Source organism: Lepidochelys olivacea (genome assembly GCF_965140295.1).
Source record: "Lepidochelys olivacea isolate rLepOli2 genome assembly, chromosome: 1".
Classification (NCBI taxonomy): domain Eukaryota; kingdom Metazoa; phylum Chordata; order Testudines; family Cheloniidae; genus Lepidochelys; species Lepidochelys olivacea.
The window spans coordinates 121,737,956-121,750,095 of record NC_140411.1 but is presented as its reverse complement, the minus strand read 5'-3'; the positions used below and the strand labels follow the sequence as shown (position 1 = coordinate 121,750,095).

General features: G+C 38.6%; 1 protein-coding gene across 2 annotated transcripts in view; it reads left to right on the top strand.

Annotated features, from left to right (window-relative positions):
- TMEM131 (transmembrane protein 131) overlaps window positions 1–12,140 on the top strand; it is a 184,766-nt gene that overhangs the window by 157,713 nt on the left and 14,913 nt on the right. Inside the window, exons 32-36 of one of the 2 annotated variants that reach the window (XM_084638836.1) lie at window positions 4,891–5,066; window positions 6,245–6,372; window positions 8,794–8,918; window positions 9,091–9,249; window positions 11,456–11,621. In XM_084638836.1, coding sequence (XP_084494962.1) covers window positions 4,891–5,066; window positions 6,245–6,372; window positions 8,794–8,918; window positions 9,091–9,249; window positions 11,456–11,621 — 754 coding nt within the window. The remainder of the gene's footprint in view (window positions 1–4,890; window positions 5,067–6,244; window positions 6,373–8,793; window positions 8,919–9,090; window positions 9,250–11,455; window positions 11,622–12,140) is intronic. The other variant, XM_084638837.1, reaches the window with a different exon arrangement.

The window sequence follows — 12,140 nt, the reverse complement described above, 5'->3', positions numbered from 1 at the left end:
TGCACCTTTTGATTTCTCAAATGCTCTTGAAATACATACATCATGTGTGTTGAGTTTAGACAATTTTCAAAACAAATTTTGAGATTATTAGTAGAAATTTATTCTCATACTGTAAATATTTCATTAGTGTAGCTTTTGATTACACTGATTGTCCAAAACTGTTTTCTAATTAGCCAGTTGAGTCTAACATACACATCTCTGATGGGTCAACCTACTTACAAATTTAAATCTATTCTTTTTGGTGGTTTGGTTTGGTTTTGGTTGTTTTTTGGGGGGTGGGGTAGCTCATTTAGGCAGTATGGTTTACATGGAATATTGCTGATGCCTTTCATACACGCTATATAAAATTCATTAAAGATGGACGTAGATGGGGGAAGAGATCAGAGGATACGGTTAGAAACCTTAAAATGACTGTGTAATCACAACAGATAAAGCAATTTTAACTTGTATTGTAATGATTAAAAAATACAACTTAGTAACACAACACTGTTATGGACAGATGGTATTAAATATTCCTGATGGATGCAAAGTGTTGGCTGTGCTTATGAATGAGGTCCATCTAGGATTTCAGCAGTATCATGGTCTAGTGGAACTATGGAGACTATACTTTTTATTTCTTAAGACTTGGAAACAAAAGTGTTGTGTCTTTTAGCAAATGAATGGCTCGTATGACTTAACTACCATTTTCATATCTGTTTCCTGGTTGGAACAATTCTCAGTAATTTGTATGTTGGAAGATTATCTTAACATATTTAGGATGAAAATAGCTGTTCCTAAATATTGCGAGTGCCAGTTATAAAGTTTTTATTTACCCATTTTTCAAGCAGTATGCACTGTGTAATCACTTGCTAGTTTGTTGTCTAACAATTTCAGCAGAAGTCTAAATGAAGTTAGAACATTTCACGTAAGTCCTAATGAATCATTATTCATCCTAATGAATGTCCATTTTTTCTCTTGTAACTTTTTCCTAATTCTAAATACCTTCAGATAAGTCCATACTTCTATAAAAAGCATCCCTTTAGTAGCCTTGGTCGTTTCTGCTTGGGAGTGAGGCTATATTGGATGCCTTTTTTTTTCCTTTGCTTTCAGACAAGCAGTTTTATTATTTTCATCTTCCCAAACCAACAAATATATAAAAAGCCCTTCATCCTTAGAAAAGTCTACACAAATACATGATCAAACTTGTCCATTTCCGATCTCCCTCTCATACACTTTTTAAAAAAGATTTCTTTATTGAGATACTTGCTTCATCCATTAGGACTTGGATTTAAAAAAATTGGGGCCCGATTCTTCAAGCAGTTGTACATGTAACTATGCATGTACCCAAATGTTTGCATAATCAGTCTCTTATGAAATAGAATTTGTGCTATGGTATCTAGCTAAGAAGTATCACTTCTGTAAAGTCTTACAGCAGCTGTTTCTCAGTCTATAAACTAGCTCTTCAGAGATAGTACACTCTAGAAGTCTGAAGTTTGTTTGTGAACTATCAGGATCTTGTCTGATTGTTACATGAAATTGCACAAGCAAAAATACAGGAATTTATTTGTCATAAGTATAATTTTGAGAGGTATACCCAAGAGAAATTTCATCACCTAAAATTATAGAACTTCTCTGAAGGTGAAAACTTAGGAATGTTAGAACAGACACTTAAGTTTGATAGGACTAGATTCTCATTTGTTAGCACCCATGAAAACGTGTTGCTTTGGGAAATCCTGATTTATTTTTTTTAACAGTTCACTGGGTTTTTTAGTGTGAAATCTGCATTTTGACAGCAACTTTTTGAATATTTGATTTTCAAATGTTTTATGTAGGATTGATCAAATACTGTTGTATCCAGAATGTGGTGTTACTAACATGACAAAAAATCAAACTAGAGAAATTAGTCTCATTATAAAGAAACCAGACCTTTATAGGTGCCTTACAGTATGTTAGAGAGCATTATCAGAGTGAAAGTGCGTATTAAACAAATTTCCTTACTTATCCTAGAGAGAGAAAGTAGGTGAGGTAATATCTTTTATTGTACCAGCTTCTGTTGGTGAGAGACAAGCTTTCAAGCCACACAGAGGTCTTCTTCAGGTCTGGCAAAGGAACTCTCAACTTCACAGCAAAAATGCAAGGTTGAACAGATTGTTTAGCATAAGTAATTGTTACTTATATATTGTAAGGGACCATTCAAGATAGTGGCCTGTTAACACCTCTGCAGTCGTAGCACAAAAAGGGGGTGTTAGTGGATAAGCCATAAGAAGTTGGTTTAATAAAAGATTACCTCTCTAATATCCTGGGACCGATGTGGTTATTGCATACTTACCTACCCTTCTAATAAGTTACTATAAAAATGAATGGAATTTTTAAACATTTATCTGGTGAATAGACTTTCTCAGTTTCAGATTCTTGTGCCCTAACACAATGAAGCAAACGGTACAAGGGTTATTTTTGTTAAAGTATTGTTTACATTCAACAGTTTTTCATTTCATGAAAATATTTCAAGTCATCTAAGGTTTCTTAAGTCTTAAATCAATTACTTTAAGGTTTGATAAGTGTGTGTGTCTTTACAAACCTAAATTTTGAGCCAAATTTGACCTAGCTCTTAAGTTACCCATTTAACAAGGTCTCTTGTACATTAGTGAAATCTCTATTGACTTGTTACATCTGTTAAAGAAGCACGGTCATCTTGAAATCTGCTTTTAAAAAACAAAAATTCAAGGTGGTTTTTCATATACACCTGATCTTTAGTTCCCCTACGAACTTTTCTATTTTTTACATGAATGTTTTCCTGAACAGGAGACACTGATAATGTGAGCCAGGCTTTTAATAGTATTTAGGTGTCTAAATACGCAGTTAGCTACCTAGCTGAATTTTCAGAAGCACCTATATGGATCTTTAGGCATCAAAATACATTTAAAATGTGTCCTTTGTTAGTTTGTGCCTTCGACAAAATTTTGTGTACAGACATGAAGAAAAAATTCTCATTTTTTAGTTAATCTTAACAAGAGGCCGGGGAAATTTCCTGAGAGAAATGCAATTTTTTTTAAGTAGACTGTTTTCTTCCAACCATTGTTGGCTGCTAGAATGAACCTTGCTTGATGTGTAACTTTGTGGTTTTTTTACAACCGTCTCAATTGTGATAATAAATAGGCAGATCTAGAAGGAGGAGAAGTCAATCATTAGGTTTGCAAAAATGTTTTAATGTATTTCCTGAAGGTGTCTAACTATTTTACAGTTTAATGCTGAAGAATATGTTAGGAGCAATAACTTCTCAGACGATATGTGGATTTAAAATGAATATATGCAGTGTTGATTTTTAACTTTTAAACCCAGAAAAATAGAAGTTTAGTTTATAGGTACAGACTGTGTGAGTACAGCTTTCCACAACGGGGCTATCTTCACAACTAAGTGTCTGCAGGGTCAGAACCTTATTTTGTGTAGTATCTTTCATATAACTTTTGTTCCAAAAAGTTTTACACAATTAAGTATGGCAACAACCATTATGAACCAGATTCAGTTCCAACATAAGCAGACACAAATCTCAATGGAAATTACACCCATTTACAGTAGAGCTGAATTTGGTCTTCTCTCAAATAAAGTATTAAAAACAAAACAGCAGTGTGTAGACAATATGGCTTATAAGTGAATGCATTTAGTCTTAAAGCCAGCATCTGAGGAAGATCTTATTAAATGGTATTGTAGTGGATGGCTGGCAGAAATTAGTAAGGGAATAATTAGAGGTAATGTTGAGAGAAGCCTATGGATCAAGATGAGGGTGTTTAAAACCAAACAAACAAACCCACACCTGTTGCTCAAGTTGCTCAATATTTATGCTCTTTATGATGTTAACTCATTTCCCTTTCCCAAGAGTCCAAGACATACCATAGTATTTTGTCTACCAAGAGTTCTGGCAGGATTTTGATAGATCTATAGATGATGCTCCTTTTGAACCTATCCCCCCAGTAAATTTTCCTGAGCTCAGGCACCTTCAACCTGAAATTGAGAGAAACCAAAAAAGAAATAAATATATTTAAATATAATTAGCTCCTGTTTATATATAGATTTGTTGTAGAGACTGGTGGATGATCTTAACTGTTGCAACTAACTTTATAGATAAGTCTACGGATTTTTTTAATACATTTTTCCTGTTTTATCCTGTAGTAACATCCAAAACTTTGGGGCTTAAAATGTAGGACATAAAATTTAGTTTTAAGTATTAAAATAATGTAACTCAGAGAGAACGAAATATGTTGAAGACTGATTGTTTAATCTGTGTCCCCTGGCATACTTGTTAGATCCTCTCATAGAAACTTTGTAATATTTGTAAATACCCTCCATCAAATTACTGTAGTTCTCAAACACAAAAAATGAACAACTGAAGTCTGCAGAGCAGTTCCATTTCTCATTTGTCTGGTAAGGTACTAAAACTTTCATAGTGATTTCTAAAGTGATTGATGTCAAAATCAATCTTACATGGTGAAATTCTAATATTAAAAGTTAAGGAATTCAAACAGAATTCCAGTCACATGGTAGCAACGAGTCACAAAGGAGAACTATGTATGCCTAAGTGGCCAGTCTCTATAGAAGGTGGGTAATGTTGATAGTATCTGGGGGAATAAATGTGAGAGTCTTAGTATTGGTCAGATTTCTTTAGGTTTGACATGACTTGTATAGATGAAGTGAAGTGGTATAAAGACATATCAGCAAAAGTCTGAAGTTGCACTTTTAACCACCGTATGAGAGAGAAGATGAAAACGCTACGGTAGTCCAAATCTCCTGGAACTAAGAGCTGCAACTGGCTTGGGAGGCTTAGTGATGGATTGTTTTTCAGTGCACAAAGTGGTGCAAAACACTCCCAGTCTTGGAGCACAGCTGCTAATAATCTGGAGTGCCCTTATCTCCTAGGGAAAGGGAAACCATTTCAGCGCAAGTCTAAACCACAGAAGAAGAGGGAGGAAAAGGAGAGAAGAGGAAAGGGAAAGCCACAGGAGGATGAGCTGAAAGATTCTTTGGCAGATGATGACAGTTCTTCAACCACCACCGAAACCTCCAATCCAGACACAGAACCACTCCTAAAGGAGGTACAGAACTGTTAAAGGGAGGGAAGGGTACTCTTCTCAGATACCTAGTGGCTCACCTAAGTAGAAAGCATGACTTTGCTTTTGACACACATTCATTTTTAGTGGGAGCTGCTACTTATACTGTGTTCGCTGATACCAAGAATACTAATAAGCAGCCTATTTCCAAATCTCTCTGAGAAATAAGGGGATTCTTCCTTTATAGAAAAGAGAATTAGAACGTGCTTGCATTGCTTTTTGTTTCGCTCACAGGGGCCAAATGATGCTAGGTAATCAACTGCAGCATCTCAACCACTGGTATATTTGTCAAATGGTCATGATAATGGTTTTGTCTCAAAACATGCATTGTGAAATCAAAATAAAACTAATTGGAGAGAATAGAAAGCCAAAATTTGGGCATGTTTTTAATGTGATTAATTTATTGTAGCTAGAAACTTGCTGTTTTGAAAGCAAAACTGGTTAAATACATGTTAAAATATTTAGGTTTGATCAGTTTTGCTTTGCAAGATGATTAGTCATTAATTTGACAGTGTAATTTTATCACCTTAGTCATAAAGCACAGAGGCTCTGTAAAGTGAGAGAGGGGAAATAACTCAAATGGTGAAGTTGCTTGAACTTGCTATTTCTTTGCTTAAAAGCATCCTATCTAGTTGAGATATGGAACCATTTCAGTTTTTGGTTGTCTGTCAAATGCAGCGCACATCATCAATGACAGAAAGTTACCATCCTCTGATGACTGATCAGTGACTATATGAACTGAGTTGTCCATCTCTGTCCAAAGTCCATAACCAGCATCCTTTTTAACAGTCTCACCAAAGGTCTGAATGAACATGGAGTTGGAGCTACCCTCATGTTCCTAGAATGGCCCCCCAAAATCAGGTTTGAAGCACATTAGTAGGGTAATCTGAGGAAGTTTGCATTGCTGCTGCCCATCCTGTACTATTTCTGTGGATAAGTAGAGACTGAAATCCTCTAGGAAGGTGAACCACTTTTTAATAGGCATTAAATTCACTTTAGGGATGGAGGGGGATTGTCACTATTGAGTGTTGAAATGTTATCATCCATTATGCAAATTGCTCACTATTGCTGATGCCGTTTTCTCTCTCTGGTTTTTATTGAAGCAGGATCCTTCAGTTACTGTTCTTAATGTTTTCTGTGTTACTGTGTGTTGGCTTTTGTAGGAACCAGAAAAGCAAAAGGGAAAACAAGCCATGCCAGAAAAGCATGAAGGTGAAATATTCCAAATAAAACAGAGAGGGAAAAAACTATCAAATATCAAGAAAGAAATTCCAGCAGATTTGAGATCAAGGTGAGCATAATTATAAGGATCTCCTCCTAGTTAGGAAGGCTTTATGCTTGAAGGGGAAATATATGAAGGTGGAGCTTTCTATGGTCTTCAAGTCTTTGGGCTGCCAGCCTGCTCAGAAAAACCTACCTGTAGCAGCGGCTAACCTTAATGGTCTTCCTTCCTGTTGTTGGAGAATATCTGTTTTATGAATGTAAGGAATCATCTGACAGGAATGCTGTGCATCATTGAGATACATGCTAAATCTTGAGCAGTGAATCAACTGCAATAATGTGACACTTTTGGTAATGAACTTCATGTAGAAAAACAGATATGACCAACATTCCATCAAGTATTGCAATTACGTAATAAAGTACATGGTTCACGCCTGTGGTTGATATGAGGTACTCTCAGTGGAATTATAGTTACAGAATTTTTCCTATTGAGTGTTATAATTATCGCCCTACCAAATTCATGGTCCATTTTGGCCAATTTCACAGCCAGAGGTTTTTTAAATTGATCAGTTTCACGCTTTCAGATATTTACCTCTGAAATTTTATGGTGTTGTAACAGGGGTCCTGACGCAAAAGGCGCTCGGGAGGTTGCAAGGCTATTGTAGGGGGGCCAAGGGATTGTCATCCACACTTCTACCCTGCTTCAGGGGGGGGCACTGCCTTTGGAGCTGGGCAGCCAGAGAGCAAAGGCTGCTGGCCGGGTGCCAATCTCTAAAGCCAGTACCATCACCAAAGCAGCGCAGAAGTGAGGGTTACAGGGGAGGGGGAGGGAAAGGGATGGGGAGGGTTACCATAGGTCCTGTTTTTCCCAGCAGTCTCCTGCCCCAGTGGAGAGGCTGACAGCTGGAGCTGCAGCCTCTCCGCATGGGGTGAATAGGGGTGTCACAGCTGGAGCCGCAGCCTCCCCGCGCAGGGTGGGGTGTGAGACAGCTGGAGGGGGGTGGGGGGGGTGTGTGTGAGAGAGAGAGCTCCAGCTGCAGCTTGCTTGCACAGGGAAGGGGGAAAGGGGAGGGGTGATTGATAACCGGAGTTGTGGAGCTTCCTACAGCCGGGGAGATCCCAGAGGTGGGTCGAAGCAGCCCCTGCAGGGGAAGAGGAAGTCTGAATCCTGGACTGGGACTAGTGCTGGAGCCCTGCACAGTGTAGGAACCCACAGCTGGGTGCCAGATTTCACTGGGGAGATCATATTTCACAGTCTGGAACACATTTTTTGAACACTGTTAATTTGGTAGGGCCCTACTCACAATTTATGGATCAGATTCTCAGATCAGTGATCTGGGAAGGCTACGGCTACTTCTTCCTCTTGTCTGGTGCTAGAATGATTTTTACTGTGCCTCTGCATCATCTGTGCTGACAGAGAGGTTTAGTCTTACTACACCCATTTCTTTCCGACACTGCTGACTGGGGAGTTTTATAAAATCACAAATGCCACGCCTCTGAATTGCATAATAGATGGAACGCAGAATATTAATTTATGTGTTCCCTCAGGGGTTGTGGCAAATAAATACTAGACTAGCAGAAATCTAGAGTGAGTGTATACACTGATTTCCTTCAGACTGCTTCTGAAAATGCTGCTAATTGTAGTCTCCCCTCTTTCCTTTACCATGATCACATTTTGTTTGCTTTCCAAATTATAGACAGGTATTTATTAATAAACTTTATGACCGCATCCAAAGACCATACTGAGGATTGTGTTGGGTGAGACTCCCCCCTGCCCTAAAGAGCTTACAGTCTGAATGGTTGGGGATCAAGAATAAAATATACAGGCAAATGAACTTGCTATTGGTTGCAATAGTTTTGTTGTTTTTTAATGTTTAACTGGGAGTCAAGATGGGATGATGGGAGTAGCAGGAATGTTTGAGCTAGTAAGAATAGAAAAAGGAACAGAGGGGAAGAGGGGCAATCACAGCTCATCACCTACCTAGCTGTGACAGTTTTATACCATCAGAAAGCTCCAGTGTGAAAAAAATCAGTGGGTTCTTGAAGTTATGGGTTAATTTAGAGGCCATTATAGGTATATGGGCAGCAGCATAAAAGGTATAAAGATTGAGTTTGGAGCAGGAGACAGATGGGGTGATGAGGCACCCAGGGATTTGGGTGCATGAGAGTGCAATGGGGTGTAGGAGGAGATGAGGACAGAGATGTAGACAAAGGCAGAGTTACAGTTATGGAGAACTTTGAATGGGAGGAGAAGCTTGACATAAACAAGGAAGGCCAATGCAGAAATGTAAAGAGAAGAGGAGACTTAAAGCAACAGGAATAGATGATCTTGCCAGCTGCAATCAGGATGGACTAAAAGCAGGGGAGTAATGAGGCAAGTCAGAGAAGACCAGACTTGTATAAAACTACACGGCTTGTATATAAGTGAAACTCTTCTGCAACACTTCACCCAGCAACAAAGAATAAATCTGTGTTCATGTTTTCACTTTAGTTCCTTGGAATTACCATATACTCCCCCACTGGAAAACAAACAGCGCAAAACCTTTTCATCCAAGATGTCTCTTCAGCACATGCTGACAAATGGGTCCAAATCAAGAAACCTCCCGAAAACAAGAGGTACAATATACCAGTTGCTCTTAAACAAATATCTTGGGCTTTGGATTTTTGTTAAATTACACAAATGGTTTCTTAATTTTTCAGTTTTTAGAGTTCTAGCTTCTAGATCTCTGCACAAGGAGAAATAAGTGCATCTCTTAATGGCTATGGCTTGCTCTGTTTTTTTGTACAGGTCCAAACAATAAGTTAATGGACAGCAGGCCATCAGTACTAGCAAAATTTCTCCCCAGTGGCTCTGGACAGGAATTAGGCAATACCAGCAGTTCAGAAGGGGAAAAAGATTCTCCACCACCAGAGTGGGACTCGGTGCCACTTCACAAAGCAGGCAGCTGTAAGTACAGTTACTGTACAACAGGAGACTACAGTGTTCTGCAAAACAGCAAGGGCTGTTCGTTGTGATTCTTCTTTAAATCTTCCCATCTGCCCGCCATACACAATCCTGTTCCTATTTTTTCTGTAGTGGCCCCCATTTTGACAATGTCTAGTGGTAATGTGGAGGTCTGAAAATGAGGGGTAGAACCTTGATTTTTCCACAGTTCTTTAGCAGTGGGCAGAATTGTGCAAAAACTGAGAATTAGCAATGATGGGAAGAATATTAATATAGCTGATCATCTGAAAACAGAATGCACCAGTCTTTTGAAATGTGGGCTCTATTTTGTCAGGTCCATTGCAGTTGAGGTTAAAACTAGACAATTTGTATATCCTAGGGAAGCAATAATGAGAATATCTGAAGTAACCAGAGAGTATTTATTAGACGAAACTATTCACTATTAGTACTTGCATTTCAGTAGCAGGCAGAGCCCCCAGTAAGGACCAAGACCACTTCATGCTCAGTTCTGTACAGACATAATAAAGCAGTCCCTCTCCCAAAACGCTTACTAAAAAGGCTTTACCATTTTCTTCCCCTTCCCTACAGTATAAACCAGCTTTGCCTGAGTCTTTCATCCAAACTGTACCCCAAAACTGCTTATAGATGTGAATAATACATGATGAGAGTATTCTGGTGGGACCAGGGACAACTTGAAGCCAAATGCTACACCTCAATCATTTGTTATTCAGTCAGGCTTTGAGGGCTGTGTTTGGTTCCAACTGATGACTGATACTTCAGGGCAGGGCTAGAAACCAGAGAAACAATCAAACCTGGCTTTATGCCACGAGTGGAAGGGAGAAAATTGTGAAATGCAGAGTTCCTGCTTGACTCCACTTTCTCAGGAAGATCTTTGTCACTGCTGGCACAGATTGCTTTGGGTATAAACATATGCCTCTTATAGTGATTATAGTAGCATTTGCTGGTTTTCGTTTTTGCCTTCCTGCCCCTATATAGTCATCTTCCCTGGCCTGAGAGTTTCAGTCACAAAACGTTGGAAGATAATGGGGAGCTCTAGTTCTGTGTAGGTGGAGACCAGAGGTAGGGTAGACATGGTTCCACTTCCTAGGTGTGTAAGAGAGAAGCAGCAGCATTCTGCATTGAGGGAGCAGGCACTAATGAAGACCATAGGAAAAGGTCAGTGTGATAGGAGCTAAGTGGCATGGATGAAAATTTCAGCAGAGGTGGAGCTAAGGCAGGGATGTGTAGAGGTGGTGATTGTCAGATGTAGATGATGTGGTAGGATAACAGTTTATGGTCGAGTGTGATGCTAAGGCTACAGACAATGGAGGAAAATAGGAGATTTTTAATTGGGGAAATGGAGGCATGTTTAAAGATACACCTTTCTCTACCCATTCCATGCTTTTCAAATGCTGCTTTAACTCGCTTTGTAAATAAACTACCTGCTGCCTTTGCTCCAATTCACTATCCCAAAGGTATACAGCCAAACACGTTCCTATATAGGTCTGATGTGCAGTCCTGCAGCAATTTTAATTAGCAACTATATCGGTATGGGCTTCATGTGCTGCAGTATGCAGCAGTTTTTTCGCTGACAGTTCAGAAATCTCCTCCTGTCGTAGACAAAATCTGATTCTGGATCTAGCTGTGTTTTTTCTGCATTATTATTAACCTATACGTGATTTTTTAAAAACAAAGCTTTTAAACAAAGCACTGAGAACTAGAACTGTGGGAAAGGTTGACTTGCAAAATTGTTGGAAAACTTCATTTTCACAGAAGTTTGTTCACCTTGTGTTTTAGCAAAAATGATAAACAGCTTTTTCACCTGACTGAAATCTACACAGACTCCGGGGTGGAAGGCCACTACCATGATTTGATAGTTTGTTAGCAGAGAATTACAGGCTATAATAAAATTACTTTTTGCTGAAGTTCTGTCACCAGTACAACTCCCAGACAGCTTTCCTCAGCCCAGCTTTTTGTGACATTATATTGGTTGATATTCATTTCACTTAATTCTCCATTTTCTCTCTCTGAAAATTTGATATGAATATTTAATACATAAATATTGTTACATGAATATATTTTGATGTAAACATTTCTATGAGAATACGAGCAGGAGATACAGTACTTCAGAAAGGATGACAGACCTCCTTAAGAGTGGCCCATGTGGTGAAATGAAATACTATGAGACCTTTTTTCCTTGGTTTCCCAGCTACCGACAACCTTTATAAACTGTCTCTGCAAACCCTCAACGCAGATGCTTTCTTGAAACAACGACAGACCTCACCAACTCCTGCCTCTCCATCTCCTCCTCCTGCATCTCTAGCTTTTGTGCCACGGAGCACTTATAGTAGTATTGTGAACAGCAGTTACAGCAAGTAAGTTGAAATCTCTACCTCATGTTAAGCAAGTTTTCAGTCTTTGCAATTATGTGAAGCTCATAGAAACATACAAATTAGAGGTGGAAAAAGAGCTGTTAGGTTATCTAAGTCATCCCCCGCCAGTATATTTCTTAATGTGTTTTCTCTCCCTTTTAATACTCTTAATGGTAGAGACATTATCTCAAATCTGTGCAGTGCTTTTGAAAGCTTGGGATCCTCCATGTAACACAGATAACTGGGAATCTGATATAAAAATTCTAGCTAATCTTAACTTTACATTTAGTGGAAAAAACTAGAAATATAGTTATAAATCGCCTATATGTCCTAACCATCTGATTATCAAATGTCAACAATTGCACATAATCTGTTTTTAAAAGCATAGATTATATGGAATTAGCTAATTCTGCTAATTTGTGCTGTTCTGCTGTAGGTTCTTATAAGCATATAGGGGAAATGGTAAACACAAGCTAGAATGGTGTTGCATTTTTCCATAAAGCTATATTTCAATAGCCCCAC